The sequence below is a fragment of the Pelobates fuscus genome, chromosome 2 (assembly GCF_036172605.1).
Source record: "Pelobates fuscus isolate aPelFus1 chromosome 2, aPelFus1.pri, whole genome shotgun sequence".
Taxonomy (NCBI): domain Eukaryota; kingdom Metazoa; phylum Chordata; class Amphibia; order Anura; family Pelobatidae; genus Pelobates; species Pelobates fuscus.
The window spans coordinates 121,388,208-121,406,911 of NC_086318.1; the positions used below are offsets into that span (position 1 = coordinate 121,388,208).

The window sequence follows — 18,704 nt, forward strand, 5'->3', positions numbered from 1 at the left end:
CAATAAACTATGAGTGTGATCCTGTTACATTTTACATTAAACCAAAAATACATAAACGTCAGTGATTCGTATCTCCGGAGCTCAATATCTTCAAATTTCTGAGGTTGGTCTTAAATGTCTTAAAATGGGCATTGAACACTTTCTTTTTTTTTTTTTTAAACAACCAAACTTAAATAGTGAGATTATAGATGTAGGTGCTCTAGATCTCTGCCAACTGAACTCCTTCGTTATATCGATATTCCATTATTATTTCCCAAGTGTGATATTAATAGCCACATTTTTCACGAACAACAGAATAATATAGATTATTTTTATGGTATGTCATAGGGAACTGGATACATACCAATTAAATTTAGTCCTGGGTGATAGTCAAAGCCATTAATGCCTTTAGCGATGTTCAGAAAGGATGTCCTCAGATGAGATTTGCCTTTTTCTCTCCAGGCCAGTATCACCGTATTATTGTCACTTGTAGAGCATGAAAGGAGCACTTCTAAATTAGAGTTGTAACTCACTGAGAATGAGCAGAGAAATATTCTCATTAGTTTAGTGTAAAATACTATTAGAAGGTACATCAGGCAGAGCTTTGCCGTTAAGAAAAATGTCAAACAGAACCAAGAATCGTCTTTATTACCTTGACAGATGGAAAATGTTATATGATTACTATAGTTACATTAAGGACAATTAAGGGGCTGTCATTTTTTTATCAAACCTTTTCTATTCAACCTAGACGTTTTTGACGGTATCTCCAATATCTGTAGTCTTGATCTGTGACTTTATTACACAATAAAACATAGAACATGCTTTTTCCCCCCCCAAATGTACTAGCAATACGTATATCAATCAAAGAGGTGTTAGGTCAAAGAAGACGGAAGATTGCCGTTACCTCTCTATCTATAATTAGATTACAATTTTTCTGCAATGATAAAAGTGAAATATTGGAAAGGTTTTGAAGAGAATAATGTTACTGCAACAGCTGAAGCAAAACCAAAGCATATACTTAACAGATCTCCATTAACCTTTCCGGTGCAAGATGCGAATTGCTCTTGTTCAACAGCAAGGAATAAAATATTGTTGGATTTAAAACTGTTAGAATATAAAACATCCAACCATTACATTTTCATGAATTACAAAATATAGCATTCTACATTTTCAATGCATTATCAGAGGAAATTAAATTGATGAAGAAGGGTTTTTAAAAGGATTAAAAATGGGGCATTTATCTCTACAAATAGTATTTATCATCATTACAGGAAGACTCCAACCACCATAACAACCACAGCATGGTTTCAGAAGTGCCCCCTTTGTAATTAGCCCCACCATTTAAGCATGGTTTGAATTCTTACCTGTGGTCTGCCCCACTACATCTGGCAGGGAGCTGGAAGCTCTCTGAGCAAAACCCTGCAGAACCAGAGTTTTTGGTACTCTGTTGGATGTAATGGAGGACGGAGGGTTATGTGCAGGAGACCACAGGTAAGAAGTCAAACCATTCTAAAATGTTGAAAGGGATACTATAGGCCAGGGATAGGCAACCTTTGGCACTCCAGATGTTGTGGACTACATCCCCCATAATGCTCTTACACCCATAATGCTGACAAAGCATCATGGGAGGTGTCGTCCAAAACATCTTGAGTGCCGAAGGTTACCTATGCCTGCTATAGGCATAAAAATCATCTTTAGCTTAATGAAATAGTTTTAGTGTATCGATCGTGTCCCTGCCGTCTCACTGCTCAATTATCTGATATTTTGGTTCTGATTATGCAACCCTAGTCACACCTTCCCTAGCTGTGACTGACACAACCTGCATGAAAACATTGTTTCATTTTTAATCAGTTCGTTTTTTTGAAAAATTGTTATCTTCTGCTCTGTGAATTGACCACTCTTGCAGGGTCTATGAGGGTACTAACCGAGCAGGAGATAAGGAATTCTACGTTAAACCGAGTGAGCAGTAAAGGAAGTTTAAACATTACATGTCTCTTTACAAGAAATGTGTAGGGAGACTGTAGATCACATGCAAGGAGGTGTGACTAGAGTTGTATAAACAAAGTGATTTACCTCCTGGCAGAGAATTGAGCAATGAGACAGCATCATGATATATACACCAAAACTGCTTCATTAATCTAAAGTTGTTTTAGTGCCTTTTAACTACTTATATGAGCGGAGAGCGACAGATGTTTTTAAGTTAAAATAAATAACTGTAGATTATAATTGTATAAAGTAGACATTTTCTTTCAAAGTGTTGCTATTATCTGTTGACATCATGCATAAAGTTTGTACGTGCAGCATTTTACAGGTAAGCAGTGTCAGACAAAATAATGTAAGACATAAAAAGGCTTATCTAAAGAGGAAGTAATATGTTCTTCTCTTTTAAGTGCACATAAAATATCATTGATATTCAATTATATTTTATGCGCACCTTCTTCTGCTGTAGTTTAGCAGATACAGACCTGTTTTGAAACGTACTATAGCTTCAGTCAGGCACATCTTATTGAAATTTAGCAGAGTTTCATTAGCACAGCAGCAGCATGTAGGAGTCAGGGCACGGACGCACATATAAAGATCTCAAAGGTAAAATGGTTGCACAGCGAGAGAGAGAGGAAGTAAAGGAAAGACAAGAAATCAACGCATCTCCTCTCCAGCACCACAGATAACAGATAGTCAAATGCCACCAGCAACAGTAAGTCCTTTAACACATGCAGATTAGTCTGTAGTTATTATTGCTGACAATAACCTCCTCGATGGTGCCCAATTCTAAATTTCTATAGTTATCTTCGAGCATAATTTCTCAAAAATATCTCTTGGCAAGATTTTTGTCAAAAAAACAGCATGGGCTTCCTTGAAATCCACAAGCTCTATTAAATCTAGAGGTTTGTGCCTTTGCTTGAGAATATAACTACCGCCGTCATCTCTTTTTGCTTGCATTCCAAGATAAAATATAAAGTTTCTTATTCTTTTGACTTTTACTTTTCATTCGTGTAACAGTTTATACACCGCCATGTTGTCTTCCAATGCACAAAATTATGTAATTTACATAAACCAGTAGCTTTGTCAATATTCCATTTATTTGTCTGCTGTACTTTGAATGGCGTTTTGTAGGTTTTGTTCTATAAGCAATTCACATACGTGGTTATTTAGTAAAGCTTAAATTGCCCGGTACTGAACGCAGTAAAACCATCTGTCTGCGTTCAGAGCCATTTAGACTGCAAAATATGGACATTGTTCACGCTATTTAAGTGTGTAGATTTTGCAATTGGCATGGCAGGTGAGGGCAAACGGAGGTTTAGATTATCCTTTATTGTAATATGGAAGTGTTTTCAACCCTCATAGGCTTATTTATTTCTACTTTTTCAATATGGAAACTGGCTAGCAAGCACTGACAAGCCGCAACATATTTAATTTTTGTATTCCGGAGCATTTTTACTATTGGCCCACTGTCTGCTAGTGTTATCAGCTGTCAAATATTATTTTCAATTATCCAGTCACTTGCAAAAAAAAAGTAAGTGAACAATAATTTGACAATGTGTATCCTGCTTGAAACACTTGGTTCCGAACTTTTTAAATATTGGTGCTTTGTGAATCTTCTGAATCATATACGGTACTTTTTTTAAGGTTCGAATGCAAAAACACTGATCTTAATCCGAACAACAAATGCATCTGGACGATTGCTGCAGATTCTCTTGGCAAGACCAAATTCAAACCGTATTGGCTCTTGGCAAATATGAGAATTTTGGTCGGAGTTCAGTAATATCTGCTGGATCTTGTCTAGATGTTTAGCGAATAACCCTGATACTTTCTCATTCCCTGCTCTTGCAGCTTGTTTCATTCCATATATTTTTATTTGTAGCTTGCATATACCTTTGTTTGTTTGTTTCAAATCCTTCAGGTCCCATTATCTAAAGTTTTTCATATATTTCACCGTTCAAGAAAGCTGACTTTACATCTAGATGCTCAACATTAAATTGTTTAGATGCTGCAATAACTAGTTATGTCCTGATTTTGCTGAACTTGACTACAGGTGCAAATGTCTCGTCATCATAGTCTTTCCATGCTTCTGAGTAAATCCTTTTGCTGCTAGTCTACCTTTGTAATAGATTGCATTCCCATCTGCATCAATGTTTTGCTTGAATACTCACTTGCAACCTAAGGCATTTTTCCTCAGTGACAATCCATGTTTTGTTTTTGTGCAAGAATTCAATTTCTTTATGTAGAGACTTCTTTCTACTTAGCTTCTGTAGTAGGAAGTTTATCAATATCACTCTATGATAAAGGTCAATGTTAATGCAGATTTTGCAAGACAGGACAGGCGAGTATATGGAACTTCCTTGTTCTTTCCAGATGAGCGTCTAGGAGTTTGCTCATAAATGTAATCAGCTTGATCAGCAATATCTAGCTCAGCAAAATCACTAACTTTCTCTATCCCCCTTCTCGCTTGCGCAGTTTGTTGAGTGAAGACATCTGTTGCTTAGGCCTCAGCCTGTGAACCCTGTATGCAGAGTGGATCTCTTATATCAGGCTATTGCACAAGAAGGTCCTGTAAATTTGTTTGTCATTCTCCACGTTGTTTAACATGTATAGCTTGGAGGAAAGACGAGACAGGGGGGATATGATAGAAACATTTAAATACATAAAGGGAATCAACACAGTAAAGGAGGAGACTATATTTAAAAGAAGAAAAAACTACCACAACAAGAGGACATCGTCTTAAATTAGAGGGACAAAGGTTTAAAAATAATATCAGGAAGTATTACTTTACTGAGAGGGACGTGGATGTGTGGAATAGCATTCCAGCTGAAATAATTTGTAATTATAGCCATGGAAATGATCAATTCAGAAGAATAATTAATAAGCATTGGCCAATTCTAAGGGAAGACCCTGCTCTAACCGTCATTCTGCCAGAAAAAAACCTAAACTAATCTTTAGAGGAGCTCCCAATATGAAAAAATTACTAGTGAGAGATCACATTCGAAAAGATTTTAATATAAAACCGATTGACTGTAGAAAAGGTTTCTTTGGATGTGGTATATGCCTAGCATGTAAGAATACTGGAAATAAGAAAAGACATATAGAAAATTTCAATAATGCAAAAAACAATGAGGAGTTCCATATAAAAAGTTTAATTACTTGTTACTCTAAAAATGTCCCTGCGGCCTAAAATATGTAGGCCGCACGAAACGTAACTTACATACAAGGATAGAGGAACATGTTAGAAACATCAACAAAGGATATGCGGGTCATAGTATTTCTAACCATTTTAAGATCTCCCATAATAGTAATCCTAAGGGACTGTCTTTTATTGGTATTTATAAAGTTTTAGGAAATTGGAGGGGGGGGGGATTCCAACCAAATTTTAAGCCAACAGGAAATGAGATGGATGTTCAACCTTGGTACTCTACAACCCAACGGTTTGAACATTGATTTCGAATTATGCCATTTTCTTTAAATCTTTACCAAAGTGTAATTTCACACCATTAAATTAGGTCACCATTTAAAATGGAGGATGGAGATGGGTGGCAATATTACTTAGTGATGTTACTTCTGCCAACCTTTTACACCATTGGATATTTAAAATTATGTTACCATTTAAAATGGAGGATGGAGATGGTTGGCAATATTATTTAGTGATGTCAATTCCGCCAACCATTCACATCATTTGATATATAAAATCATGTTACCATTTAAAATGGAGGATGGAGATGGTTGGCAATATCACTTAGTGATGTCACTTCCGCCAACCATTCACACCATTGGATATATAAAATCATGTTACCATGTAAAATGGAGGATGGAGATGGTTGGCAATATCACTTAGTGATGTCACTTCCACCAACCATTCACACCACTGGATATATAAAATCATGTTACCATGTAAAATGGAGGATGGAGATGGTTGGCAATTTCACTTAGTGATGTCACTTCCGCCAACCATTTACACCATTGGATATTTAAAATTATGTTACCATTTAAAATGGAGGATGGAGATGGTTGGCAATATCACTTAGTGATGTCACTTCCGCCAACCATTCACACCATTGGATATTTAAATTTATGTCACTACCAATGAACATTACGTAACTAAACATCACTGATGATTGACAATTTTGTCAACAAATGGAAATTCTCTACCACAGATGTTTTCTCTTGTAACATATAATGTAGAGCGTAACCTGTTTTCCAATTTGTGATTAATTCCACACCATGTGACTTCAAGAGGAGGATCCACAAGGACTTTCAAACATTTAAAAAGAAGGATTCATGAGGCTATCATGCAGCTACTGAGGAAGCTCATAGAGTGAAATGCGTTTAGCTGATTATTCAGGACTTTTTATTGGACTTTTATTGGATCTTTTTACTTTCTAAGTACCCATTTATTTTATTTTGTTTTAAATGCATTATCAATAAATGTTATTTACTATTGTATACTTTAGTCCAAAGTCCTTTCTAGCCATCAGGAACTCCATTGGGGCTATTCCCCCTCTAAAGTAGCACATTGTTTATCAACCTCAGAGCCGGGATTTCAGGGCTCTGCAGAAAGTGAGCACAACTATTTATATCTCAAAATACCATTATAGTATGTGCAATTTTACACAGTTGTTTTTCTGCTTTTCTTCTCGTTGTATACTCCTGGAGGGACACTACCTGGGATAAAGGGGTGAGTTGCTGCCCTAAAAGCATAAAGGATCCTTTTACAGAGCCAATACCATATAGGTTCCTGTCCATGTGAGTGGTTTCAGTCATTACTTACTACCAATTATCCATTTTTGGAACATCTGCACTATATTTTTGTTTTTCTTGTTTTTGTTTCCTTTTATATGTACATTCAAGTTGTTCAAGACTGTCACTGTACCAAAGGAGTGAGTAAACCCCTCTACTGTTTAGAGCGCTCCACTTGTTTGGTATAATCTGTATACCTTATTCCTGTATATTCCAGCTGAAGTGGTAGAGGTTAACACAGTAAAGGAGTTTAAGCGTGCGTGGGATAGGCACAAGGCTATCCTAACTATAAGATAAGGCCAGGGACTAATGAAAGTATTTAGAAAATTGGGCAGACTAGATGGGCCGAATGGTTCTTATCTGCCTTCACATTCTATGTTTCTATGTTTCTATGGATTGCATAGTATTAGTCATGATGACTCTCCAAGTTTTGTTGTCAAGGTTGGACCTTTTATGAGCTGGAAAAAATCCATACGCTTAGGATCAAAATACTCTGATGTGAAGAACGTTAGGGAATCTGCCAAAATTCAAATGGAGTTTTTGTTTGTAGATTTTGTAGGTATTCTGATTTGTAGATATGTGGCTGTTATAACTGCATCAGCCCAGTAGTTCAGAATATATCAGCACCGGGTAGGTTTGTGAGATGTATACAATCCGTGCGTGCAGGTTGTGTTCATTACCCGCCATAATCAGGATTATACCTGCCCTTAGGACCATTTTATGGTATCACTCGCTATGAATGTGAGTATTCAAAGTTTACCATCTCATGGCTCCGTTTTTACATTTTATATCCAGAGATGAAAGGCAGAAAAGATAGAGAGGTAGTGAGAAGGAGAGGGGAGCAGTAGGAAGGGGGATAGGCATCTATGGGGGGGCAAGAGGGAGCTTAGAGGGTGGCAAGGAAGAGATGGGTTCAGTCTCTTCCAGAGAAACCTGTGGGTGTGGGACTGTTTCAGGCCTGTGGCCCATACATCTTGTTGTGTCTGGACCGTTAGTGTTCTAGGTATTCCTCCAATGGTTGCTAAACCTTTGTGAAAGCTGACTCTGTGATTCTGAACTGGGCTGTCAGCTTTTCCATTAGGTAGTTGGTCTTTTATTTTACGAATTACATGGGCCATGGTAGGTATAGTGCTTTCGAGCTATGATTGGGCTATTGCCTGTCTTGCTGCTAGCGTGATATTATTGTGCAGCTCTTGTTCTTTGGAGATGAGGCCCTCTACCGGTCTGCATAGCAGAAATTACCAGGGCTCTGTCAGCTCTGGTCATTTCTGCTATGCAGACCGGTAGAGGGCCTCACCTCCAAAGAGGTCTATTTGTCTTTTCATCACCTCCTTAACCCCTTAAGGACCAAACTTCTGGAATAAAAGGGAATCATGACATGTCACACATGTCATGTGTCCTTAAGGGGTTAAGGAAGCCCTTGACTAGAACCCAGAATTTAGCTATTTTTGGGCAGGTCCACCACATATGTATAAAAGTGCCTTTATTCCCTGCATTTTCTCCAGCAATCGTTCCATGGTTGTTCTACCCATGTGAAACAGTTTCTCTGGGGTGGTGTACCACCTCATGAGCATTTTATATGATTGCTCTTGGAGTGTGACGCATATTAACCTTTTCTTGCATGCCTCCCAGATGTCTACCCAGTCTTCTCCCTCTAATGTTTGTGACAGGTCTGCCTCCCATTGGTCGATATATCTAAGCTCGCATGTGTCATTTTCTGGGGCGCTGAGTTGCGTATAGACTGTGGTGATCAGGCTCTTTTGTGTGGCTTCCATTATATACATAGTTTTTTCTAAAAAGTCATGGGGGTCTGTGCTGCTACCTTTACATCAATGCAATGTAGTCCTTTAACTTTTTTGCAGTTTCTGCTTTGTCTTTCATAAGATAAATGATAAAATATCTGGAATAATCATCAAACATAAAATCAATTGGGCTCACAAAACATTGGCTATTGGTATTGGACTACATATCTCTGACTGAATGAGTTGCCGATGCTTTATTAAGTTTCTTTGACTCTCTTTGGGAATCTCTTTCCCTAATAGACAACATTCACAAGCTTCTCTGTTGTTTTCTTTTGACAAGGTGTTATGTCTATCCTTCTTGATAAATGATTGCTCTGTAGATCAGAAATTGCCTTGAAGTCTCTGAGTCCAAGTCTTTTATGCCACAGATTGATCAAATTTGAGCAATTTTTAGCAATTTTTTAGCAAAATTAGCACTTTCAAAACCTATGCATACAAAAGGGCCATTGTTTGTTATTTTACATTTATTGCAATTGAAGTTCTCATTGAATTCATGCTTGATTAAGGCTGAAACACTGAGCAAATTATCTGAAGTTAAGGTAAGTAAATTACATTTTGCACTTTGTCGTTTGAAGTCTCTGCTTTTGGAACACATTTCAAGAAACCGTCTCTTCATCCTTTTATAGACAGTTTGATTGCCATTAATTAACAATACTCATCATTTTTGTAAAATTATTGTCTACTTTTTAAAAAATAAAAAGAAATTAGTATCTTTGCATGTGATAACTGTATCTGCCCTTTTTTGAACAATAAAACCATTGTCACTGTTTTCTCTTATGCCATGCAGAGGTTTTTTCTTGTCCACGATATTATTTTTTTCTTGTCTCTGATTACCTTTCTTTTAAACAGTTTCTAGCTTAAATGAGAATTGTCTCCACAAATGAAACGTTCTTTATTTGTTGTTGTGTTCAAATGTATTTCCTTAAAGTTTTTAATATGACATAAATCACTATTACGTGGAAATTTCAGTTCTTGTTTTTTCTGTGGGATGTCTGCTTTAACATTCTCAGCTCAAGTGTATGTGAAACATCTTTGTGGCTTCTTTTCTGGGACCATAACCAAAATGTTGAAATTTGACAGAGTTGTTTTAGCACAGCAGTATATACGGTGCCTTGCAAAAGTATTCACCCCCTTGACTTTTTACCTATTTTGTTACATTACAGCCTTAAGTTCAATGTTTTATTAATCTGAATTGTATGTGATGGATCAGAACACAATAGTCTAAATTGGTGAAGTGAAATGAGAAAAATATATACATAAAACTATTTTTTAGAAATAGAAAACAGAAAATTGGCATGTGTGTTTGTATTCACCCCCCTTTGTTATAAAGCCCATAAAAAGCTCTGGTGCAATCAATTACCTTAAGAAGTCACATAATTAGTGAAGTGTCACATGATCTGTCATTACATATACACACCTTTTTTGAAAGGCCCCAGAGGCTGCAACACCTAAGCAAGAGGCACCACTAACCAAACATTGCCATAAAGACCAAGGAACTCTCCCAACAAGTAAGGGACAATGTTGTTGAGAAGTACAAGTCAGGGTTAGGTTATAAAAAAATATCCAAATCTTTGATGATCCCCAGGAGCACCATCAAATCTATCATAACCAAATGGAAAGAACATGGCACAACAGCAAACCTGCCAAGAGACGGCTGCCCACCAGAACTCACAGACCGGGCAAGAAGGGAATTAATCAGAGAGGCAGCACAGACACCTAAGGTAGACCTGGAGAAGCTGCAGAGTTCCACAGCAGAGACTGGAGTAACTGTACATAGGACGTCAATAATCCGTATGCTCCATAGAGTTGGGCTTTATGGCAGAGTGGCCAGAAGAAAGACATTACTTTCAGCAAAAAACAAAATGAGACGTTTTGAGTTTGCGAAAAGGCATGAGGGAGACTCCCAAAATGTATGGAGGAAGGTGCTCTGGTCTGATGAGACTAAAATTTAACTTTTCGGCCATCAAAGAAAACGCTATGTTTGGCGCAAACCCAACACATCACATCACCCAAAGAACACCATCCTCACAGTGAAACATGGTGGTGGCAACATCATGCAGTGGGGATGTTTTTCAGCAGCCAGGACTGGGAAACTGGTCAGAGTTGAGGGAAAGATGGATGGTGCTAAATACAGAGATATTCTTGAGCAAAACCTGTACCACTCTGTGCGTGATTTGAGGCTAGGACGGAGGTTCACCTTCCAGCAGGACAATGACCCCAAACACACTGCTAAAGCAACATTTAAGTGGTTTAAGGGGAAACATGTAAATGTGTTGGAATGGCCTAGTCAAAGCCCAGACCTCAATCCAATAGAAAATCTGTGTTCAGACTTAAGGATTGCTGTTCACAAGTGCAAACCATCCAAGGAGGAATGGGCAAAAATCCCAGTGGTAAGATGTGGCAAGCTGATAGAGACTTATCCAAAGTAACTTGGAGCTGTGATTGCCGCAAAAGGTGACTCTACAAAGTATGGACTTTAGGGGGGTGAATAGTTATGCACATTGACTTTTTCTGTTATTTTGTCCTATTTGTTGTTTACTTCACAATAAAAAATAAAAAAAAATCTTCAAAGTTGTGGGAATGTTCTGTAAATTAAATGATGCAAATCCTCAAACAATCCATGTTAATTCCAGGTTGTGAGGCAACAAAACACGAAAAATGCCGAAGGGGGTGAATACTTTTGCCAGGCACTGTACGAGGTCTGCCTCGAAAAAAGTCCAGCCATTGTTAATATAACTAGAATGGTTTGCATAACATCGATGTAACCTAGCAGCCAAGGAGAGTGTACTGGAATGTGCATGCATGAACAATGAGGACTTCACTGTACTTGTCAGTGGGGACACTAGATGTCGTTGAGTGAGCATGTGTGCTGTGTGGTCGTCGCATTCAAAATGACTGAGAGAGTAGTGCAACAAATCATTCCTCAGCGGAAACTTTCAGAGACAATGCAATGAGTGCAGTGCAAATAAAAGTGTGGTACAAACTCTTCAAATATGGTTGAGAATCTGTTGAAAGATTTGCTGCCCTGCGACGTCTGACTTTTAAAAAAAACTAAAATCACTTTTGAAAGGGAAGAGATTTCAGACTGTCAATGAGGTTTAGGCAGGGCCGGTGCTAGGATTTTTGACTACACAGGCGAAGATGCATTTTGACGCCCCACCCCACGCCTCTCTCCAAAAAATAAACAATGCATCTTCACCTCTGTGTCTTGTAGCCCCCTTTTGAATTTCTTAGCCCCCATTAGTGTTGCATATCCAACCTCTTCAATGTCTTACCCCTTTGGCCCCTTTGTGCCCTTTAGTGTGTCTCCTACAACCCCTCTTATGTATTTCTTACTTCCCCGCCAGCCCATTTCTGTCTCTTTCTTCCCCTCAGCCCCTATCTATCTCTCTTTTTTTTCCCACATAGACATGGATACAGGCAATGCATACATGCACAAATACACAAACATACAGACACACAACCATACAAGCACACAGACATAATTATTCAGGCACACAGTCACAAAGATATACAGACACACAGTCATAAAAGGCACACAATCAAACAAACACAGTCATACAATCTACACATACAGGTACATTGTCGTGCAAACACAGACATACATTCATACAGACACAGGCACACACAGAAATACAGACACAGACATAAAGAAACAGAGAGGCATATAGAGACATACATACACAATGATACAGACAGACATACACACACACACACTGACAGACAGACATATACACACACACACTGAGACATATACACACACACACACTGACACAGATACACACACACACTGACAGACATATACACACACACACACACACACACTGACAGACAGACATATACACACAAACACTGACAGACATACACACACACAAACACAGACAGACACACACACTGACAGACATATACACACACACACACACACTGATGGACAGACACACATACACACTGACAGACAGACACACAAACACACTGACAGACAGGCACACACACACACTGACAGACAGACACACATACACACTGACAGACAGACAGACACACACTGACAGACAGACACACTGACAGACAGACACACTGACAGACAGACACACTGACAGACAGACACACAGACAGACACACACTGACAGACAGACACACACTGACAGACATACACACACTGACAGACATACACACACTGACAGACAGACACACACAGACAGACAGACACACACAGACAGACAGACACACGGACAGACAGACACACACACTGACAGACATACACACTGACAGACATACACACACAGACAGACATACACACACACTGACAGACAGACATACACACACTGACAGACAGACACACACACACTGACAGACAGACACACACTGACAGACATATACACACACTGACAGACATACACACACACTGACAGACAGACAGACATACACAGACAGACAGACACAGACAGACAGACATATACACACACACTGACAGACAGACATACACACACACTGACAGACAGACATACAGACATACACACACTGACAGACAGGTTCAGGAGGGTGGCTTACCTGGGACCCAAAGTGCTGCCTGAGGTAGTTGGGAGTTGGAGGAGCTGGTCCTGCCCAGCCCCCCTCCTCTCTGCCTCCTCTCTGCTCTCTTCTTGGGGGGACTTCCTCCCATGCTGAAGTGAGGGGCCGGCGGTAGCTCTGCCCCTGCTGGGCGCCAGCCGCGCTGTGTGCTACAGAGGGAGCAGGGATATGACGTGTTCATATCCCCGCCCCCTCCACACAGTCCGCGGCACTGCCGGCTTGCGCTCGGTCACGCTACAAGAAGTGACCGGCAGGAGAGGGGAGCTGTGCGCTTCCCAACCTCCTGCTGGTCACCCGGACTTTTGCGCCCCCCCGGGCCGGTGCGCCCTAAGGCGGCCGCCTGAGCCGCCTTATGGACGCGCCGGCCCTGGGTTTAGGTAACTATGAAGAGGCAGTTGATGGCAATTCCAACAAAGGATTTTGAAGAGGGTTTTGAACAGTGGAAGAGACGCAGGGAGAACAGTGTGAGGTCCCAAGGTGCCTACTTTGAAGGGGACTGAAGCATCATTGTCCTATGTACAATGTTTCTAGTATCTTCTTCAATAAATATCTCTATTTTATATACATGTGCATATTCATATTACATGACTGGATACTTTCCAGACAGAACTCGTATGTCAGAGCGGTGAACTCATATAAAGATATCCAATGCAAAATAGCTGCATAACAAGAGAGACAGGAAGTGAATGCAAGACAAGAAATCATCACACCTCCTCTCTAGCACCACAGAGACCATAGAGGACAAACAATCAAATGTCACCAGCAACAGTAAGTCCTCCAACACATGTAGATTTATCTCTAGCAATTATAAAACATTATTACACATCATCCCTGACAGATACATCGTGGACAGCTAAGTACTCCATCAACATCTTCAGCTCTCCATAATATGAGAAATATATAAACAGTAGGTTTTATTGGCTAAAGAATTATAAGACGCGGATATGGTGAGTATTTAGAAGCTAATATGAATTAAGTTATTTAATAATGAGAAAACAGACGCTACTGGTTTCAACAGACAAAGATACTCAGAATGGTTTAGCGTCATATAAGTGCAGCAATAAAATATGGGCATTTAGGCAACAACAACTACAATTATGCCATGTGTAATTAACTGACCTTGAGTTTAATCGAAAGTATAGTTACACATGGTCAAATCTTGTGGTATAAACATTTGGGTCAACTCCCTTTCTTGTCCACATACACTCATTACATATACATCTCCCCCATCATTCTTATTTTGAATTTTATTAAAGGACACGGAGGCTCCTATTATGCTATTCTATTCTCTCTTTTATTCCTCAGCAGCAAAAGAGAGAAATACTGTAAATATTCAACAAAATTTAAATAATAACATAATTTACCCCAAGGGGTTAACCATATATAACACATTAACCAATGAGAGTGTCCCTATCCTAATAATGTCCCATGTGACCTTAAGCCACTCCTCTTTCTTTTGCTGCTGCCTCCTCAACTAAGTACAATTTTACATCTCTCTACATATTTGGAAAATTATCTATTTATCTCTGTTTAGTTTGGTACATTTGCCTTAATTTAACCTTGTTGCATTACCTATGCCTTATTTGTCCTTTTTTCTGTGGTAAATTATTAGTTTTTTATCACGGTTTTATTGCTGTGTTTGTTGCTCCCTTTTCCCTCCCCTCCCTCAGTCACCTGGTCAGTTTGATTATCTTCTGATCAGGCTTTTCTACCATCCTGCTTTGAAGGGACCTCAGTCTGGGGCTCCCTCCTCGCACCGTGTACCGTTTCCTGCGGTCCCGGCGGTTCTCAGCGTTAGCCGCGGCGGCCATGTTTTGATTGGCGGTTTTGCCACGCTTTTTCCTAACGCAGCCAATACGCTCACCTGGCGGCGGTAACATGTCTGTGTTACTAGCCTGCTCTACTGCTCTAACTGTGCCTAGTTTTTTCTTGTTACTCAGCTTTGCATATTGTTTTACTTGTGCCTCTTAAAGCTGTATTCCTTAAATAGCTGGTGCCTCTTAAAGCTGTATTGCTTAAATAGCTGGTGCCTCTTCAGCTGTTGGCTTCTTTAGCTAGCTGCTAAACTGTCACACTCCTACTCCACAGATAGTAGTGCCCAGTTAAGGCTAAAAATATTTATCTGTCAGTCATTTAATCCTTTCCTCCTGGCCACGCAGTGATTGAAGGGCCACAGGAGCAAATGGACTCTGAAGAGTTGCATTCCCTCCTGGACGCGGCTATGACAAAGTCCGTGACACAGGCCATATTTACCGCTATGGGGGCCATGTCAGACAATATCTCACTGTCAATTACCAAGGCACTGAAATCCTCCACTTCTAACCCCCCAGAGGATAATCCGGTAGCCCCTAGTGGGCGTAAGGCCGTCAAAAAGTCCCACCACCTGGACGAAAATGCCTCCAAAACAATACAGACGGACAGGGTACGTCCTGTCACAGATCATGTGGTTGAACCACAACAATGAGCCCCCCATCAGGCAAAATCGGTGAGGAATTGGAAAAGGGCTAGAGCCCTCATTGAATCCTCCGAATCTGAGTCGGAGCAAGAGGAGGCACAGAGCGAGTCCGATGAGGAGGACTCTTAGGACCCCAGTTTTTAATCTCCCTGAGTACAGCTCCATGACAGGAGCGGGAGCAGACTCCAAAGATGGAGTAGACGACTCCGCCCTGGTTGATCCGCAAGGCGAACCACCTCGACACCTGGCAACACCCGAGATCCTCGGAGTGGTATCCCCTAGAGCACGTTGCAAAATATATCGCTGCTCGTATTAGAAAACCACTCGACAAGGTGGCATGAAGCAAACTCCGGGCGGAAAGCCCACACCCCACTATTCTGGATATGGCATACACCACCCAGGACGTAGACCCAAAAATTGCCCAATTCTTGGGGAAATCAGGCTGGAAAGCCAAGAAGGGCCTGGATTTTGCCTGGCGGAATTGCCAGGACAAGGTTCTGCATATCCTAGGGCCAATTGCAAAAATGTTCGACATGGTCGAAGGCGCAATAACAGGTGGTACCCCGGTGGATTTAGAGGCACTCAGGGGGTGGATCCAGCGAGCCGTATGCCTGCTGGGCAACGCCAATATGGCGGTAGCCACAGAAAGGCGCAAGGCAATCTTGATAAAAATAGAACCTGAGCTAGTGAACCTAGCTATTTCAGAGCCTGGACCCCAGGCAAAAGCCCTCCTATTTGGAGATACTTTTGACTGCACCGCCAAAGAGGAACTCAAGTGGTGGCTACAACACATGGAAGCATGGAACGGCCGAGCAATCTTCGGGAACCACCCCAGACAGCATAGTGGAATACGATGCAAGCATGCTCGGCTGGGGAGCGCGCTGTGGAGCTATCTCCACCGGAGGAAAATGGTCCCTAGAGGAACAGAAACTACATATCAACTGCCTAGAACTGCTAGCAGGATCGTTTGCTCTACGGAGTCTTTTAAGTATATCGACCAACTGCTCCATTCTATTACGCATGGACAATACATCAGCGGTCCGGTTGTCAGGATCGGGACAGGGATCCAACACGCAGAGTACAAACAGGTACAGGATACGTATACCGGACCTTAGAATGGCCGGACTAACGTACGGAGAATATAGAGAATAGTCAAAGACAAGCCGAGGTCGAGGGAACGAGAAGACAGGTAAGCGAGGAACAAGCCGGGTCAAGGGTAACAGAGATAAACAGAGTAAGTCAAACAAGCCGGGTCAGAACCAAAGGGATAACAGAAATACAAGAGCACTGTGTGACTAGGCAGACTAGAACCACGACAGGGCAATGAGCAAATGGGAGAAGCAAGTTTAAATACCCTGGCTGGGAAGGGTAGACACGCCTCCGACGAGTCCTGATTAGTCTCTGAAGGATTGAGTGACAGGTCGTTCCGGGTTGGCGTCATGACGTCGGTTTCCGGACGTCATGCTAGAAAAGCAAGTGAGTCCCTCGCGGCCGGCGTTTACGTGACCGGATGGACCGCGAGGCACAGAGGAAACAGCCCGTCCGGACGGATGGACGTCTAAGTCTCTACCTCTCTCAGAGGTAGAGGCTTCAGGTACCCTGACAGTACCCCCCCTCTCAGATACGCCCACCGGGCGGAAGGAACCGGGACGAGATGGGAAGCGGGAGTGAAACGCCCTGCGGAGACGAGGAGCATGAACATCCTCCTGAGGTACCCAACTCCTCTCCTCAGGACCATATCCCTTCCAATCGACCAGATATTGTACTCTCCCCCGGGAGATTCGAGAATCGATAATAGAGTTAACCTCATACTCCTCCTGACCCTCCACCTGAACAGAGTGAGGAGAGGATGAAGTGGAGGAAAATCTGTTGCAGACTAGTGGTTTCAACAATGAAACATGAAATGAGTTAGGGATGCGTAAGGCAGTTGGAAGAGCTAGACGATACGCAACTGGGTTAATGCGAGTTAGCACCCTGTAGGGTCCAATATAACGAGGAGCGAACTTCATGGAAGGCACTTTTAAACGGATGTTTCTTGTACTCAACCATACTCTATCACCTGGAACAAACACCGGAGCCGCCCTTCTACGTCTATCAGCGTGTTTCTTAACCAGCATAGAATTGTGCAGAAGAATCTGTCGAGTCTGATCCCACAACTTCCTCAAATTGGCAACATGAACATCAACCGACGGCACCCCCTGGGAAGAGGAAGCCGAAGGGAGAATAGATGGATGAAAGCCATAATTCATGAAGAAGGGGCTTGAACGAGTAGAATCACAAACGAGATTGTTGTGTGCAAACTCCGCCCAAGGAATCAAACCAACCCAATCGTCCTGGTGTTCGGAAACAAAGCAACGTAAATATTGTTCAATCTTTTGGTTGGTGCGTTCAGCAGCTCCGTTAGACTGAGGATGATAGGCAGAAGAGAAATTCAATTTGATACCCAGTTGAGAGCAGAAGGACCTCCAAAAACGGGAAACAAATTGGGAACCTCTGTCAGATACAATTTGGGAGGGTATCCCATGTAATCGAAAAATCTCCCTTGCGAATATCTCCGCCAATTCGGGAGAAGACGGGAGTTTAGGCAGAGGAACGAAGTGAGCCATCTTGGTGAATCTGTCAACCACGGTGAGAATAACAGTCTGTTTTTTAGAGATAGGTAAATCGACAATAAAGTCCATAGCCAAACAGGACCATGGCCTCTCTGGAACCTCTAAGGGGTGCAGAAATCCACAGGGAAGGGTATGAGGTTGCTTGGTCTTAGTACAAACCTCACATGCACCGATGAAATCTTTAATATCCTTCCGTAAATCAGGCCACCAGAAGTCCTTAGAGATCAAAGCACATGTCTTGCGAATACCAGGATGTCCAGCCACCTTGCTGTTGTGGAAACATTGCAGCAGTTCCAGTTGTAGAACAGGAGGAACGAAATGTCGACCTTCAGGAGTCTGTTTAGGAGCTAGATGTTGCAGTTTAATGATCTCGGCAAGTAACGGAGAGTGAATCCTGAGATTCGTGTTGGCGATAATATTGCATTTCGGAACTATAGAGGAAAGAACCGGTTCCGATATAGTAGAAGGTTCATATTGGCGAGACAAAGCATCGGCTTTGGAGTTCTTAGAACCAGGTCTATAAGTAAGGACATAATTGAAGTGGGTCAGGAATAAGGA

At 41.3% G+C, this 18,704-nt stretch overlaps 1 protein-coding gene across 1 annotated transcript in view; it reads right to left on the minus strand.

Moving 5' to 3' along the window:
* Positions 1 to 18,704, minus strand: part of WDR49 (WD repeat domain 49) — a 110,434-nt gene that overhangs the window by 64,258 nt on the left and 27,472 nt on the right. The window contains exon 5 of the mRNA XM_063441688.1: positions 344 to 511. Coding sequence (XP_063297758.1) covers positions 344 to 511 — 168 coding nt within the window. The remainder of the gene's footprint in view (positions 1 to 343; positions 512 to 18,704) is intronic.